The sequence below is a fragment of the Cryptosporidium sp. chipmunk genotype I genome (assembly GCF_004936735.1).
Source record: "Cryptosporidium sp. chipmunk genotype I strain 37763 chromosome Unknown contig_17, whole genome shotgun sequence".
NCBI classification, from domain to species: Eukaryota; Apicomplexa; class Conoidasida; order Eucoccidiorida; family Cryptosporidiidae; genus Cryptosporidium; species Cryptosporidium sp. chipmunk genotype I.
The window spans coordinates 317,913-334,931 of record NW_027125614.1 but is presented as its reverse complement, the minus strand read 5'-3'; the positions used below and the strand labels follow the sequence as shown (position 1 = coordinate 334,931).

General features: G+C 36.6%; 8 protein-coding genes across 8 annotated transcripts; 5 read left to right on the top strand and 3 right to left on the bottom strand.

Annotated features, from left to right (window-relative positions):
- Window positions 1-369: 369 nt before the first annotated feature.
- On the top strand, window positions 370-2,061 carry ELE39_001072 (uncharacterized protein; the record flags this gene model as incomplete). Its single annotated transcript, XM_067344111.1, has 1 exon — window positions 370-2,061. The coding sequence occupies one exon, from the start codon at window positions 370-372 to the stop codon at window positions 2,059-2,061; it is 1,692 nt and encodes a 563-aa protein (XP_067200149.1).
- A 444-nt stretch (window positions 2,062-2,505) lies between these two features.
- ELE39_001071 (CDC68 like aminopeptidase family chromatinic) lies at window positions 2,506-5,844 on the top strand (the record flags this gene model as incomplete). The annotated part of the gene is made up of 1 exon (XM_067344110.1): window positions 2,506-5,844. The coding sequence occupies one exon, from the start codon at window positions 2,506-2,508 to the stop codon at window positions 5,842-5,844; it is 3,339 nt and encodes a 1,112-aa protein (XP_067200148.1).
- A 76-nt stretch (window positions 5,845-5,920) lies between these two features.
- Window positions 5,921-6,691, bottom strand: ELE39_001070 (uncharacterized protein; the record flags this gene model as incomplete). The annotated part of the gene is made up of 3 exons (XM_067344109.1): window positions 5,921-6,355; window positions 6,408-6,488; window positions 6,575-6,691. The coding sequence occupies 3 exons, from the start codon at window positions 6,689-6,691 to the stop codon at window positions 5,921-5,923; spliced, it is 633 nt and encodes a 210-aa protein (XP_067200147.1).
- A 543-nt stretch (window positions 6,692-7,234) lies between these two features.
- On the top strand, window positions 7,235-10,021 carry ELE39_001069 (coatomer SEC21 gamma subunit like; the record flags this gene model as incomplete). The annotated part of the gene is made up of 1 exon (XM_067344108.1): window positions 7,235-10,021. One exon carries the CDS (start codon window positions 7,235-7,237, stop codon window positions 10,019-10,021), a length of 2,787 nt encoding a protein of 928 aa, XP_067200146.1.
- A 164-nt stretch (window positions 10,022-10,185) lies between these two features.
- Window positions 10,186-11,889, bottom strand: ELE39_001068 (mitochondrial NADH dehydrogenase; the record flags this gene model as incomplete). The annotated part of the gene is made up of 1 exon (XM_067344107.1): window positions 10,186-11,889. One exon carries the CDS (start codon window positions 11,887-11,889, stop codon window positions 10,186-10,188), a length of 1,704 nt encoding a protein of 567 aa, XP_067200145.1.
- A 910-nt stretch (window positions 11,890-12,799) lies between these two features.
- On the top strand, window positions 12,800-15,256 carry ELE39_001067 (KH domain; the record flags this gene model as incomplete). Its single annotated transcript, XM_067344106.1, has 1 exon — window positions 12,800-15,256. The coding sequence occupies one exon, from the start codon at window positions 12,800-12,802 to the stop codon at window positions 15,254-15,256; it is 2,457 nt and encodes an 818-aa protein (XP_067200144.1).
- Window positions 15,257-15,525: 269 nt separating this feature from the next.
- ELE39_001066 (ribosomal L41) lies at window positions 15,526-15,906 on the bottom strand (the record flags this gene model as incomplete). The annotated part of the gene is made up of 2 exons (XM_067344105.1): window positions 15,526-15,840; window positions 15,904-15,906. 2 exons carry the CDS (start codon window positions 15,904-15,906, stop codon window positions 15,526-15,528), a joined length of 318 nt encoding a protein of 105 aa, XP_067200143.1.
- Window positions 15,907-16,280: 374 nt separating this feature from the next.
- On the top strand, window positions 16,281-16,892 carry ELE39_001065 (P24 like gold domain; the record flags this gene model as incomplete). The annotated part of the gene is made up of 1 exon (XM_067344104.1): window positions 16,281-16,892. One exon carries the CDS (start codon window positions 16,281-16,283, stop codon window positions 16,890-16,892), a length of 612 nt encoding a protein of 203 aa, XP_067200142.1.
- Between the last annotated feature and the right edge of the window lie 127 nt (window positions 16,893-17,019).

The window sequence follows — 17,019 nt, the reverse complement described above, 5'->3', positions numbered from 1 at the left end:
ATCTAAAAACTAGGTTGCCGCCAAAAGTGTGTACATGCTGAGATTATAAAATAGAGTCCAGGTAAAAATTGAAATAATGACTAGAAGTGGGATATGTTGTTCCACTCATTTAATAATTGTTTATTCGTACCTTTTAATTAACTCTAATAAAGATTGATTTGTTATTTCTACATTCTTTTTTTTATACTAAAATATTTCTAATATGGACATTTTGTAGACATATACTGAAAGTCAATAAAAAAGTATATTAATTCAAGACTAAATGGCATAATAGAAAATTGAGGAATTAGAGTAGGAGCGGGAATTGTAGATTTGTGTGTTTAACAGGTAAAGTAACCGATAGTAGAAGTGTAACTTGGCATCCCAAAAATGCAGCAAGTGCCACTCAATGCTCAGCATTGGGGGTCGATTCCAAGCCCCATGGCTGGGGGAATACCAGCAAGACAAAATGGTCCTGTATTTCCAGGTGCAGCCCCAATAATGGGAGTATACAGCACTCCAAGCTCACCACAAAGATCAAGTAACATACCTCCAAGTATGCAATCACATATGTTTCCAAGACAAGTGCCAATTCCAAGGGCTGGAGTCGTAGGGAAACCTCCAGGCTTAGGAAGTCAGCTAACACCAGCTCAAGAATTGATGATGTCAACATTTACTGCTCAAAACCAAAGTATGAATAGTGTTCCAATTTCAATGCCTTCAATGCCACAAAACTTGAACGTTCCTCCCTCTCCAATACCTTCTCCAGAAAGAGAGCAACGCAATGCAGGGATAGGGACGAAGTTAATTAATTCATTTATTCCTTGGATGGGGACTTGTGGTGCTCAACCAAGTGGCGGACAAAATACAGCTGTAAAAAGCCCAAATTCAAGTGGGATTGGTTCAGTTTTTTGTTGTGCCCCTGAAAATTCGGGAATAATGACTCCAGAATTCCCTGGTTCACATGATTCAAACTTCAGTTTCTCAAATAACGCAAGAGAGCAACATAAGGGAGGGGCGAACCCCTTAAACAATGATTTGGAAAAGGAGAACAAGGAGCTTAGAGAAAGTTTATTTCAATTAGGGGAAGCTGTTCATGATTTCGTTTCAAAGAAGGATAACCCAAATAACGAATCGCAGTTAATTGCAACACTGTCAAAGCAATTAAGTAAAATTCATCAAAAGATAGGAGATATCAAGTATTCTGTTTTCCCTACTAAAAATAAGATTGGAATAGAAACAAAAAATGGCTTAGTTCTTAGTATAGTACAGACCGTGAACATTATATTCGGGAAAATTGAGGTTATTGCTTCAATTTTGAATAACGATCATTCAGCTTTAGTATTCGTGAATGAAATTCAAAAGTCTCTTTTTGATATTGGTACTTATCTGGAGAAACTGGATGAGCTTTATAAATCAAAAGGTTCGGAATTGGAATCGGCCAAGCATGTTTCTATCATGATGGAGGAAGATAACAAACATTTATCAGAGAGACTCAAAGATTCTAATGAACAAATACGAATGTTAAGGGAAAGAATTATAGTATTATCAACAAATATTGAAGACAAAAGTTCTTTACAAGCACAGACCTCCTCACCTTTGTACAAAAAGCTAGAGAGTGAGAAATTTGAGTTGGAAAGAAAAATTGAAAGTATTGAAAAACAGCTAGAAGAAACTAAGAAAGCTTTAGAAGTTTCACAGAATAAATATAATAATCTGATTAAACAAGAATCAATCAATGCAAAATGGCCGAATTATGAATTAACTAAAGGTAGAAGCCACGAAGATTTAGTTGAGCTTTTGAAGAAAATTGATCCGGAAAGTAAAGCCCTGCAATCTATTGCAGAAAACATGGTCAAGAAAGATCAGAATATATTTACTCCCCAACCAAACTTAAGGGACAGAGTACTCAACGTTCAAGTTCAAGAAAAAGATATCGACTTTTTGAAAAATGATTCCACGCTTGGTGAGATACACAAAGACACTATTAGGATGCAGCTAGAACAATTCCAAAAATTACACTTAATAAATGAGAATGTTAATAAGAATGCTGAGAGAACTCCAATTGAGAGAAAAAGATAAGAAATGATAATACTTTATTGTTATAGTTGGTAATATTTTAGAATAGTTTAATATTAAGTCTTGAATATTAATTATTACCATTTTTTCCCAACCTTCCACAAAAATGTAGATTTATTAAAAGTTAAAACATGCAGTTTACGAGACAAGAAATAAATACCGGTACTAAATGTTTACAAAAATCGAGGATTAGTAATTAAAAGCCAAAGTTCTACAAAAATAAATCGTCTTAAGTCCGAAGATATTTTTATTTTAACTTTTTAAAATATTTTCTCTTGAAATTCTAATTCTTAAATAAAAATGAATAATGTATTTCTACTAGGCAATTAATTAATTATTAGGCGCTGGGAAGTGGGGTTTTAAGAGGTTCACTACAAAAGATAACCAGACTGGAAAGTAAAAGGGCGAAAACAAGGAAATAGAGATTTTCGCCAGAATCAGTGATAAATGGGCAAAGATCAGGTCAAATTAGACGTTGAATCTTTTGGAAAAAGGATCCAATTCCTATATTCTATTTGGCTGGAGGAGAACACCGAATATGATAATAAAAATGTGTTCAAAAGCCTGAGGGAGGTGGATCTTCTATATATTTTGTGTGGAAAAGGCTCTTCTAGAGAGGATGGAGTGATTTATAAAAGTATGACGCTTCACTATTGGTTATTTGGCTTTGAGTTTTCCGATACTTTAATTTTATTTTCCCGTAAAAGAAAGCTTTTAATAGTTACAAGTCAAAAAAAGGTATCAATTCTCCAGCAGTTACTAAAAGAACCTTCAAATAATTTTCCAGATATAGATTTAATCCTAATTGAGAGGAAGGGAGATTTAAAAGAGTCATTTGAGAGCCACAAGGAGCTAATTTCAAGTATTGCAGAAACAACAAATACTATTGGAAGGATAGAGGCGGCTGGATTCCAAGATGGCCAATTTGCATCACAATGCGAAGATTTGTTTTCAGGAGATAACATATTCAGCAATAAGGAGTCTGTGATGATAACTACATCGATAGATTACTTGTTGTGCCACAAGGATGAAGTAGAGCTGGGACTATGTAAAAAAGCAGCTGTCTTATCTGTTCAGATGTTGAAGGGAGTACTATTGCAGAGAATCGAAACTATTTTGGATAAGGAGTTGAAAGAGTCCCATAAGAGCATTGGAAGGCGTGCAGAAGCTGCTTTAGATGACAAGACAATTCACAACACTTGGAAAGCAAAGTATGGTTTGGACCCGGAAGATATAGATTTGGTATACTCTCTTGTCCAGAGTGGCTCTAATTTTGAGCTCAAAGCCGTAGAGAATTCTGATGAAAACTTATGTTTAACATCTGGTTGCATAATATTAAGTATTGGATCAAAGTACAGAGAGTATTGCGCAAACATTACTAGGACGTATTTTTTAAACTCTACTGAAGAACAGAAGAAGCTTTATAACTATTGCTTGGAGCTGATGGAAACTCTAATTTCCAGAATAAAAGAGGGAACTTCTTTCAGTGAGCTTTATTCTGGTATTTACCAGAAAATAGTTGAAGATAAAGGATCTGAGCTTGCCCAAAAGTTTGTTAAAATTATGGGACATTGCATTGGAATTGAGTTCAGAGATCCTTCCTTGATAATCAGCCCAAGATCATCTCCTGATGTCCTAGTGCAGAAAGGTATGACTTTCAATTTATCAATTGGGTTCAATAATTTGGATTCAAATGGCAAAAAGTACGCAATTTGGATTTGTGACACTGTGTTTTTATCCCATGAAGGCAAGGTGGAAGTCTTGACTCAGGGTTGCAGCAAGAAACTTGAGCATGTCTCATATGAACTGGATGATGAGGAGCCTGAAGAAAAGAAACCTGTTGTAAAGAAAGAAAAGGCTCCACAAATTAAAAAGGAAAAGCCAACAAAAAAGGTCGATGAGTATGATGAGTTTGATGATGATGAGACGGAGGAGGATAGTGAAGAGGATGATAGTGAAGATAATAGACATCCGAAATCAAAGAACAATTCAAAGGTTGGAAAAGAAAAGAAGTCAAAAGAGCACTTAATAATTGAAGATAGATTAAGAAGAACAACCAGAAGAGTAAATAACTCTGAGCACTCAGAGGAACTCAAGGAGATAGAAAATAGGCAAAAGGAACTTAGAAAACGTAAGCTTGTTGAACTTCAGAAACGGTTTGGAGGTAAAAAGGAGGAAAAGAGCGATCAAAAGGGAGATATTTCAGATTCTGAAGAGGACTTTTTCAATTCTAAGCTTTCAAGTTACAAGTCTGTTAAAGAGTATCCCAAGGAGAGAAGCTCGAGCCGAATTTACGTTGATACAGCAAAGGAAAGTATTCTTGTGCCGGTTTACGGTCTATTGGTTCCCTTCCATGTTAGACTGCTTAAGAATGTTGTTTGTACTCAGGAAGAAGGTAGGAAATCTTTTGTTTTAAGAATAAACTTTCTGTTACCAACAGGAATATCTTTGGAGCAGTTACCAAGTACCTTAAAGACACCTGTATTTATCAAAGAACTTATGATCCGCTCTGAGGATGGAAAGACATTGAATACGATTTTCAGAAGCATTAAGGAATTAATTAAAAGATTTAAGCAAAAAGGCACACTTGAGGAGGAAATGGCGGAACAGGATATGATTAAGAATCAACAACCAATCGATTTTAATAGGTCAAAGCAGAGGGTAATTCTTAAGGATGTTGGAATTAGGCCCACAATAGGACAAGGGAGACGTCAACATGGTATATTAGAGGCCCACAATAATGGGTTTAGGTTCAGCTCATCCAAGGGTGAAACAATTGATATTTTATATACCAGTATTAAACATGCAATCTTTCAGCCTGTGGAAAACGACCTAATAGTAATTTTGCATTTACACCTTAAGCATTCAATTTGGCTTGGGAAAAAGAAAACTCAAGATATACAATTCTACTCTGAGGTTGGAAACCAAATCGATGACTTAGAGCAAAGAAGAGGTAGGAATGTGTACGATCCTGATGAAATAATGGAAGAGCAGCGTGAACGTGAGACAAAGAAAAGATATAACCTTGAGTACAAAAAATTCATACAAGGGATTGAAGAGCTGAGTAAAAATAGCTTTGAAGCAGAAATCCCTTATAGAGATCTTGGATTTTATGGTGTTCCGGGAAGGGCTGGGGTTTCAAACGTCCAACTTTTTCCAACAGCATCTTGCCTGGTTCACCTACTTGAGTTTCCACCATTTGTACTTTCTTTGGATGAAATTGAAGTTGTATCATTTGAGAGAGTTGAACAGGGACTTCGTAACTTTGATATGATTTTTGTCCCAAAAGACTATTCAAAGCCTGTGAAGCGAGTAGACTCAATCCCCATAGAGTATTTAGATTTAATTAAGCGTTGGCTTAACGAGATGGAAATTGTTTACTATGAAGGAAGGCAAAACCTTAACTGGAATGCTGTTTTGAAGACAATATTGAGTGATATTGAAGACTTCGTACAAAATGGAGGGTTCAATGGTTTCCTAGGTGAAGATAGCGATGAAGGAGAGGGTGGGAGTGATGACGACGATGATGATGAGGATGAAGAATACTCTGAGAGTGATGAAGATGATGACGATGATGATGATGATGATGATGATGACGAGGACCTTTCGGATCTTGAGGAGGAAAGCTCGGATGACTCTTTCAAAGAGCTTTCAAGTGATGAAGAGGAGGGGCTAAGTTGGGATGAACTCGAAAAACAGGCGATAAAGGAGGACAGAAAGAGAGGAAGGGAGCAAGACGAGGATAGGAGGGGAAGCGAATCCGGTTACTCGAGAAAGAGACGTTAATCCTTAGACTCATTCACTTATTTTAATTATAGTTTCATGATTGTTTTTTGTTTTCTTTATATTGTTTAAATTATTTCTACTTGATTCTTCTACAGTATAAAGCATTGGCTGACTGGAAATATCTGATAGACGATTCCTCTAACATATCCTTTTCAATTGAAGTAAGAGACTTAAGGAATACCTGTGTATGGTCGTTATTCATTTTTGAGGATTCAGACGAATTCGGTAGATGCAAATAAATTGAAACTAGAAACAACTTCTCCAGTCGGCTTCGAAAAGATTCCAAAATCACCTTGAGAAATAATTCATCTTGTAATAAACCCAATAAGATTACACTAACTTGAAAGAAATATGGTGAAATATTGTTTAAATCTACGCTACAGGGATCGGTTCTTAAAGCATTTGACATTTTTGACGAAAGAAAATCAGGATAATTAATCCCAACAAAGCCTCTAGAGTGAAGTTCTCTTGCAAGCCATATTGGGAGCTGCAACATCTCACCAGCTGAAATCTACGATTCAACAAAGCTAATTATTTCTTGAGTAATAAATCTTAGTACTTACCTCATCGCTTTCTTTTAATTGGCTATCAATGCACATAAAGGCACATTCTTTTTGGCTTAATACCATCCTACAAGGTAAAAGCTAAAAAATTAATTTTTGAAAATTGGATCTAATTCGCTACCCCTATCTACTTGACTCGGCGTTGAAATAACTTTAATCCAACTTACTGTTTCATTCATAAGTATATAGTCAACATCCCAATCGATACTTGAAAATGAACGTTTCTGCAAGTCCTCTCTGGCCTTTATAAACTCCTCAATCAAGTCCAAACTCTCTTCAGTCATCTCCAATATATTTCAATAATCCAACACAATTTCACTTTATTAAATGTTGTGGGCTTTGGCGGGAAACATGCGACTATTTATTTTTCCCATGCATTTAGGTAAATTTCAAAGGAGTCAATCGAAATCAACGGATTTAATATTAGATTTTCAAGGCCATATTTAGAAATATTTACTTATAATTTGGCTAATTTTTTGGGGGGGGGGGGAAAAGGAATATAGCTAATATAGAACTTTACTGATCTCGAAAAAGTGGGATAGCAAAAAAAGCAAGCATATAACACCACAGATAATCGGCATTAATAGTGGATAATTTTCCAGTCTATATAAGGAATTTAATTCGCTGGATGATTAATCTGTTAATAAGAAAGAAGTTTGAAACTTCATAACTAGCAAAAAAAGATTATTTATAGCGGCAACTTTAAAGCGTATATGTGAGAGAATTGAGGGGGGATACAAGGAACTCTGTTGGAGTAATCAAAAAGGCTTCTTTTTCCCCTAAATAAGAATTAATCACATTAGATAAGAGGAAAATAAAAAAACAAAATGGATTTGAAGAGTGACGATAAAGGAGTTGCAATTAATCCTTTTTTGGGTGAGAAAAGCTCAATTTTACAGGAAACTAGATGTTTTAGCGAAGCCCCTTTGAACTCAAAGAAATGCTGCACAGTTTTAACCAAGGTTCTGAATATGATTAATAGTGGAGAGAGGCTCACTGACCAGGAGTGGTCAGATTTATTCTTTGGAATCACGAGATTGTTTCAATCGAATAATCAAGATTTAAGAAGACTTGTATACTTAGCAATAAAGAGTTTAAAGGTAAATGAGAGTGAGGCATTTGTAGTTATAAGTTCTTTAATTAAGGATATGAATAGCAATAATGATTGTTACAGGGCAAATTCTCTCAGGGTAATAAGTAAGATGGCTGATGGTACAATGATTGGACAAATTGAGAGGTATTTAAAGTCTGCAATAGTTGATAAGAACTCTTTTGTTGCAAGTAGTGCGCTATTGTGCGGTTATAATTTGGCACTAAGAGGTCACGGAGATATTCCTAAGCGTTGGCTGAATGAAATAAGTGAATGTATTCAAGGAAGGGACGGGATGGTACAGTACCATGCTTTGGTACTACTATTCGAATTGAGAAATAATGACAGATTAGCAACACAAAAGATTATTGAGATGCTCTACAAGCTGCCTATAAAATCTTTATATAGTGATTGCCTAATGCTCAGACAAATGAAGAATATGTTTTTTATATTGTGTAATCAGGACTCCTCCTGGGAAAACTTAAGTTGGATATTAGATGGCTTCCATACAATGCTTAAGAACAGAAACGAAGCTGTATCTTTGGAGGCTTCCAGAGGGATCTGCGACATTTTAAAGTTTTTGCACGATAAACAGGATCATAAGGCACTTGGCTTTGTTGATATTACACAAATTTCGAATGCACTCCAGATGATTTTAAATTCCAATGTTTCAGTGGCAAAGTTCGCTGCTGTTAGAATTCTCAACGAACTAGCCAATTTCAGTCCGAATATTGTTTTTAAATGCCAACATGAGCTAGAACCTTTGCTTAGTGACTCTAACAGAATCATGGCAACTTTGGTACTCACTATTTTATTGAAAATTGCTCAAGAAAGTAATCTGGACAAGCTAGTCAAACAAATCCCCGCATTTGTTACTGATATTAGCGATAGTGGGAAAAAGGATATCATCAGAGCCACTAAAAACCTCATTCTGAAGTACCCTACAAAACACAAGAACATCCTTGCATTCTTAGCGACCAATTTAAGAGAAGAGGGAAGCCTCGACCTTAAGTCTTTCGTAATTGATACACTATTTGATATTTCCAACGAGATTCCCGATATTCTGGAAAGTATTCTTTATCATGCTTGCGAAACTATAGAAGACTGTGAGTATCCTGTAATTACTATCAGAATTCTAGGATTTCTTGGAAAGAATATTCCGAAGACCAATAATCCTTCCAGGTTTATTAGGTACATCTACAATAGGCTAATACTAGAGAGCTCTGCAGTAAGAGCTGCCAGTATTGATGCCTTGGTTCAAATTGCTCTTGTTTGCGACAATCTGAGAGAAGATATCAGAACGCTTCTTCAGGTATGTTCCCAAGATAATGATGACGAAGTTAGAGATCGAACAAACACTTACTCAATGATAATCGATGACAAGTCTACTTCTGATTCTCTTGAATATCCAGATGATGACAAATGCGGTTTCACTAGCTCAAACCTTTTTGGTGAGCAGCTAATATCTACGGAAACCGACAAAATCCGTAACCTCTCATGCATCCTTGGGAAAATCGTTTCCAACGATCCCGAAACTCTTTTGGACCTAAACTCTATCCCAACAGACCCCATTGATTCAACAACCAAGGATTCCCAAAAAACTTCCATGATGAGCTCTGTTTCAGCCTCTATTGAAGCTCTCAATATTTCCGGCACTCAAGGAAACCTGAACCGAACAGAGGGCTATTCTGAGAAAGCTTCCCCTGGAGTCAATGTTTCCCTCATATATGAAAGGCTTTCAAACTGCATTTCTGCTCAAGATTTAGGTAATTACCTATTCACTTCAACTTCCGTTCCTCTAACTGAGAGCGAATCTGAATATTTGGTTCAATTAAAAAAGCACTTCTTCAATGAAGGCAAATTTATCGTTCTAGAGTTCCAGGTTGCCAATACCTTAAACGATGTACTTTTAAAAGATGTAAATGTCGAATTTGAGGCTGCACTTGATGGGTTTTCTATTTTGGCAAGTGCTCCTATTCCAAGACTGGAGCCAGGACTAGCTGAATCTGTTTTTGTACTTATTCAGAATTCTACACAAGATCACTTCCCCAATGTTTCGAATGTTATTCCATGCAAATTGGATTACTTATATTGCGAAGATGGAGATGAAAATTGTGGATATAATGATATATTTACTATTGACCCAATGACTCTCTCACACTCTGACTGTATAATCCCCAATTATTTAAGACAGGGAGAGTTCAAAAATGTTTGGAACATTCTAGAAACGAGTGGAATTGAACATATTGCCAAGTTCTCGTTTTCTTACAAAAACATCTCATCAGCTGTAAATGGGCTTTTGGCCTTAGTTAATTCAGCTGCATGCGACAATACAGAAAATGTTACCCCAGAAGCCTCTAACCATACTCTTTTGTTTTCCGGAACTTATTTTGCAAAAACTCCCTTTTTATGTACTGCAATAATCGTAAACAATGTGGAGCTTGGCTGCCTAGTTAAGATTACATGCAGATCAAACTCGGAGTCTGTCTGCCTAGACGTTATTAAATGTTTTGAAGCAGCATAACTCTCTAAGATAGAATTGATACTTACAAAAGTAGAAAACACAACATTAACTCCTATATTAATTAGTCATCTGTTTAGTGGAAAAACAATTTAATAGTATAATAACAAAGCAGTTGTTAAATTAGAAGAGTTTAGGTGCTCTCGCAGCACTCTAAGCTCTTCTTTTTAGTGAGAAGCACCGTTCATTTTATAGATTTCGTCGTTTGTGTACCCTCCAGCAAATATTCCAAATGGATTAAACCAATTCTTTGAGAGCAAGCCACGGGATCTCGAACTTGGATTCAAAGCAGTATATGCTAATCGCCAGATAAACTTTGTGTGAAGTCCGCCTAGCATACTTCCAAATGGGGTGTAGAATGCAATGTTGTCATCATAGATATAACATGTAGAGCCGTTCCAATAGTAGATGAAAGCTGGGCATTCTTGTTTTTCTTGATCTGATGGATAGTTGTTAAACAACTTTACGAGGTACTCTCCTTGTTGAGATGCTCCCTGAGCCGTAGGTGGTGGGGAGTGATACATTAAATCCAGCTTTTCAAGTAAAGCTTTGAATTCTTCTTCTGTGAGAATCTTTTCATTCTTTGGGAGATCTTTGACCTTTGATAAGTTAAACATTTGGGGAAAAGCTTTAATAGAAAAGTTGTCCCTGAGGTATTTGACAGTAGGGCCAAAGGATGACTTCAAAGCATTCTGGTAAATTTCCTTGGAACTTTCTGCCAATTTTTGAGGCCTAACCAAAGCACAGTCTCCGAGTGCATATGCATTGGGAATACCGTGGACTTGAAGTCTTTCATTAACCACAATAGCCTTCTTAAAGAATGACTGCTCCTCTACTTTGTCGCAGATTTGCTTTGTCAAGGAGTTTGGAGAGGCTCCACTGGCCCAAACAAAAACTCCATATGGAACTAACTCCTCAGCTTCACCCTCTTTCTGAATAATGACAGAGTCCTTAGAAACACTTTTCAGTTTGGTCTCCAACAAAACCTCAACTCCTGCCAATGAACTCAGGACGTATTTTGTGTATCCTGAAACCTTATCGCCGGCTGTTGGTAACAGTTTGTTTGCCATTTCAATGATCTTAATGCTAATGAACGGAGCCAGCTTCTTGTATTCATTTCTGGAAAGAAATTTTTTGGTCAACTCAGCAAAAGCACCAGAGACCTCAACTCCTGTAGGACCTCCTCCAGCAACAATAAATGTGAGCTTTTTACGCTTCTCATCGTCACTAATTTTGTCCCAATTTGCGTTAACCTCCTTAATGCAATTAACAACGGCGTCTCTCATCTTTATTGAGTCATCAACGTTCCTCAAATAGAGTGCGTTTTCCTTTATGCCGGGAACAATACTCGAGTTCTCATTACCAACATTAATAATGAGATAGTCATACGGAATCCTTTCCTCTTTTTTCTTATCGGAGTCAAAATATATGACTTCTTTATTTTCCTTGTCAATATCCAAGGCCAACCCTCGAATATGTTTGATCACCTCCTTATTCCCTCTATATGTAAGCTCATTTATGGGGATCTCACAAACTTCTTTTGGAAGTCTATTTGAAACTATCTGTGTGAGCAGTGGGGTAAAGCAAAAATACTTGTTTGGACTTATTACTTTAATATCGTTAGAATTGACATCCAAACCATTTGCCAATTTCATAAATCCCCATCCTGTGCCTAGAATGAGCACCCTTGGGCGTCCCAAACTCGCATCTGTTTTGAAAGGCGAGCAGAGCCTAAAAATAGAAAAGATATTCCTTGTTAGTGAGGTCACTTTATTTGTAATTGTGCAAAATGCATTTGAGATGTTTTTCCCCTCCTTGGTAGGAGTCGAGCAATAATTCTGGAGCTTAGGAGTATTTTTCTCAGAAGACATAACTAATTCGACTGTTTAATCTCTAAAAAAAACTATAAATTGTTTGTGAAAAAACAATTTTGCTTACACAAGATCAATTCAATTTAAAATAACTTTGATAGCTTTTAATTGGATGTTAGCGCCAAATACACATTTTGTCAGGCTTAAAAGGATTCTCAATTCGGAAAGTCGAGCTTGAGAATAGCAAAGGAGAGTAAATCACCAATATGTTTGTGTACAAAGCATGCAAGCTTGCCTGATCAATCTAATTTCCGCAGACACACTAACTAAATTTAAACTAAAAATTCTTTCATGCATAGCATGATTTTTTAGTATTTGAAAATTCTTATCCTCAAAAAGATTCATTTAAACAATGAGAACGCCTAAATTTAATATACCGATGCATGCAGGCAAACATTTTGTTTTTTCAATCAAAAATTTTATCATTTAAATCAGGAAATATCATCTGGAAGGATCAAAGTGAAAATGCCGAAAATTCCAGACAAATTCATTAAACAATCGGCTCAGGCATCGCAAAGCACTATATTAATTGTTAGAAGGTTGGAATAAGAGCCCGTAATTCAACTTTTGAAGAACTAGGTAACAGACGATATTATCCGTATAATTTAAACAAGATATTTGGTTCCCGCCACCAGAGACCCCACTCGAGATATATCAATTATGGCTCGAATCAGTAGACACTAATAATAAAATCAATTGATTAAAGTTTTTGCGCTTCACGACTTCTTGTGAGGTTGTAAAGAGTGAGGGGTAAAGTATATTGGATTGGGTTTGAAAGGATGGGGAACAGACACGAATTTTTTTATTGTACCACCAAATATATATTTTTTTGGTTTTTGTTGGGGAATAGTAATTCAATAGATACATAAATCTATTTGGCAACGTAATCTAGTAGTATATTGGAATCGAGATGGCAAAGAAGAGACCAAACCAAAGTAAGGGGACTTCAGGGAAGGGCAAACAAAAGTCGCCTTCAAATGGCAAGACTAATGTTGAGCAAAGACATAAGCAAGAAGAGAAGATTGAAGAGCCTCAAGTAATTGAGGAAACTCCAGCAGTTATAGATTTTTCGGGATTGTCTGCAACCCAGAAAAAAAATCTGAAGAGGAGATTAAAAAAGAAGAGTATGGATTCAAATTCACAGGAAGGTAAGGGAGCTGGAAAACAAAGGAAACCGTTAACAAAGAAGGAGATTGAGGCAATGTTACCAAATGACCCAATGTCGAAGGCTAGATCAGAATTTCTCTCTAAGGCAAATTCTGATTTACGTGCTATGTTGGATCTTTCAGTTTTGCCAGCAGAGGAGGTGCTGAGTAAGAAAGGAGAACAGGAGCGTGAATTGAACAGGCTTTTGTCAAATATCTCGGAAAATTTGTCTAAAGAGTCCTCTAACTTGAAGAAACCACCAAAGCACCTGAGTGTGAACACTATTTGCGAGCAACTTCATGACTTCGAGCTTGCATCCAGGGATGAAGAAGGTTACGACGAGGAATTCCACCAGCATTTGAAGGAACTCTTGGTGGTGGCCTCACTTTATGAAAACTACCGCAACTTCCAGAACCAATGTAATGAGCTGAGAGCTAGAATAGAACGCAAACTCTCTATCAACAACGAGCTTTCACAAGCAGCAGCTGAAAACAATAAGCAAAAGAGGCTGGTAAATAGGGTTAAAAGTTTAAAACAGGATTCTTCAATTGACGGCGATTCAATTGAAACAAAAGTATTTGAGCTTCCAAACAATAAAGGTAATTTATTGGATGTTTTATTTGGCTCTAGTGCTAAGATGGCCAAGAACTTAGAAAAGAAGTTTGGGGCTTTGGTTGAGAGATCAACGGGCAACTCGGTACAGATTACAGGCTTACTTAAGGACATTGAGGGTTGCTGGGAAAGTATTCGCAAATTGGACTTCAGTTCCCAGGAAACAATTTCACTAGATCCACGCGTTATCAAGAAGCTTTACTCCGTGACGGGGAATATTAACTTGAAGTCATTGCAGGATGAGCTCTCTGTTATCATCAATCGCATGGAGAACTCTTTAACTATTTTAGGTTCACCAGAGTCCACAAAGGCTGCAGTTGAAATAATCAACAAGAACTCAGACATTTCTAACAACACAGTCTCAATCTCTGTTTCATTAATCATTGCTAAAGCTTTACAATTCAACTTCCTCCCCACCGTACGTTCTATTGAGAAAGAAACCGAGACAAGCGTTCGTATTCAATTTGGAGGTAAATCTAGAGAAGTCTCAAGCTTGGCTGATATCTCAGATTCTCAACATGATAGCAAGATTTTGATTTTCGGAAAACCTGATAAATGCGAGGTTGCCAAAAGCAAGCTCTCCGCTTTGATTAAGGATCTGGAAGTGGAGAGTATTCATGCTGATAACAAGGCAGTTAGAAGACTTTTCAGCCCACCAGGCAAGGATTCATCAGAAGATTCCAGCGCAAGAATATCCAGGAGTATTTTGGATGAGTTCTCTAAATTGAGAGACTCTAACAAAATGGGAATTGTCAGAATCGGCTCCTCCGTCGTACTAGTTGGCCCTGCTTCCGAAATTAAAAAGGCAAAACCAGCTTTGCTCAATCTCTTGGAAAGAGCTCAGTATACTCCACTTACTAAGACAATTCACAGGGATCAACTCAGAGTCCTTAACCATTCAAGACGTGAAAAGCTCGAGAAGGAAGCTTGTGTAGAGATCTCAACTCAGAAAAGACAGGAGGGGCGTAGTGTTGTGATCGAGGTTTTGGGCTCAGAGCAAGCTAAAGCTAAAGCTGATACTCTAATTGATGAAATTCTAACAAAAGAGGCGCATTTAGAGGTTTTGGAACTTGAAAACTGCACATACGACAAGCTTTATGGCAGCCAGCGATCACATTTGAGGAAACTTACTTCTAACTTTTCAAACGTACAGGTTATTAAGACAGAGAAGAAGAAGAATTCAATCTCACTCCTTGGACCAAAGGAGGAGGTTTTGAAGCTTAAAGAGAGGTTTTTAGAATTCAACAAACAGACTTTGGAGAGCTCTTCAAATGAAACCAAAGAAATCATAGAAATCCCGAGTGGAAAGATGGGGCTAATCATAGGGACTAAGGGAAGTGTACTTAATGAAATCAGGAGCAAGGCTAATTGCGAATCAATCAACGTACCAAAAAACTCCAGTCATGTAGTTCTCCAAGGTACCGAAGAACAGTGCAATATTGCTAGAAATCTAATCAGTGAAATCCTTTCAAATTCTCTTTCAAATTCAAACACCACGACGTGCAGTGAACAAAGTGGATCGCATTCAAACAAGATTTCCGCCCCGGAATCACTCAAATTTGACGAAAAGTGCTTCCCTACTCTTGGAGGCACAATTTCCACATTTTAACTGTTAGTCCCCTGAATAGCTATGTTTTGATCTGTTAGAATCTCGTCAAAATAAATTAACTTCTTCTAGAGTTCATCCCGATTCTTTTTGCCTCGAATTTTACCCTCCAAACCAAATCCATATGATTAGAAGAAGCTATGGTAGTCGCTTAGAATGAATGGATCTCGAATCCTTAGAAATACAAGATTAGAAGGGACCTATTATTTTAAAACTATGGGTCAGATCCAAAAGCATCCGACTAATAAAGAATTTCTAATATACTAAAGTGCTTAGTAAACTGGGCCTCCCTTTCTCTTCTTATCACCACCCAATTGGAAGTGCTTGCATCTCTTAATGGCAAGAAAACGTCTCTGTTTGCACTTGGTACATTCCAATCTCAAGACGATTTTCTTTGTAGTCTTGGCTGTCTTTCTAAGTTTTGGCTTAGTTTGACCACCATAACCCTTTTGTTTCTGGTCATAACGTCTTCTACCTTGAGCTCTCGGCGACTCCTTTCCTCTCTTATATTGAGATACTTTGTGAGGAGTATGTTTGCGACAGTCTGATCCCTTGCAAAAAGTATTTCTAAGCTTTGGAATATTAACCTAAAAGAGATTAAATGTCATAAGAACTATTAAGAGAAGGCGATTATTCTTCGTAAAACTTACCATTTCCCCTAATTATATTAATCAAAAACTTTTTGTTATAATTGGAAAAATTCAAAACTTTTAAACTTTGATTCGTTAAATTACTACGTCTCGAGCAATTACCGCGCACTAAATTGGTCCAAATGTGCTGCCGCCAAAAAAAGTCGGTGGCCGCCTGACATTTTTATTTTTTTCTGTGATCCTGTCTCGTTTTGCGGGTAACGCAGAGGAAAAAATAAAGTATATAATTAAGAGTTTTGTGTGTAGTTGAGAACACCATGCCAATAAGTGCTGAAAAAGGGAAAATATTATTAAAAAAGTGGTGTTAAATAATAAAAATACAGGTCAATCAGTAATCAACAAGATTTTGAAATTCTAGTTACTGGCAATAGATACTTATGAAAATTGAGCCTATATATACTGTGCTAGTCGTCTTTATTGCTTTATTCCCTTTTAATGCAGATGCCCTCTACTTCATCCTAAATCCAGGCTATACGGAATGTATTCATTTTCATGCAAAGAAAGCAGACCACATTGTTGGATCATTTGAAATAGATTCTGCATATGAGGGTGTTAGAGTTTCCCTGTTTGAAAATGAAGGGAGTTCAAAAATTCTAGATAAAATTGATAATAGTGGAGATTTTAGTATTAATGCTCAAAAAGACACAGAATATCAGCTTTGCTTTAAGAATTTAATGAACTCGGTGCAACAAACGGTGAATTTTAGTATTAAGAACATGTCTTATAACTCAAGCATTAACAACGTAATGAGCAATAATGAATCCAGGAAGCTAATCAAATCTATGGAGAAGCTCTATGAAAGAATATCTATTGCTTCTGAAAAGCAGAAATATGCGCTTACAAGAAAAAGGTTCCAAATGGAAGCAATAGAATCATCTAGAAAGAAGGCCGCTATATGGAGTATTCTTGAACTCTTAGTATCATTTGGATTGGTGGCTGTTCAAATTTACTATATCAAATCTTACTTCCAGGTTAAATACCTAGTTTAGCATTACATTTTCTCCAAAGCCTCTAGGTAGTTGGAATACTTATATTATATTTATAATTTGCATGTTTAGTTTCTTTCTTATTACTTACCATTTTCTTTAGTACCGGTGTTTATTACTTGCGCTTGTT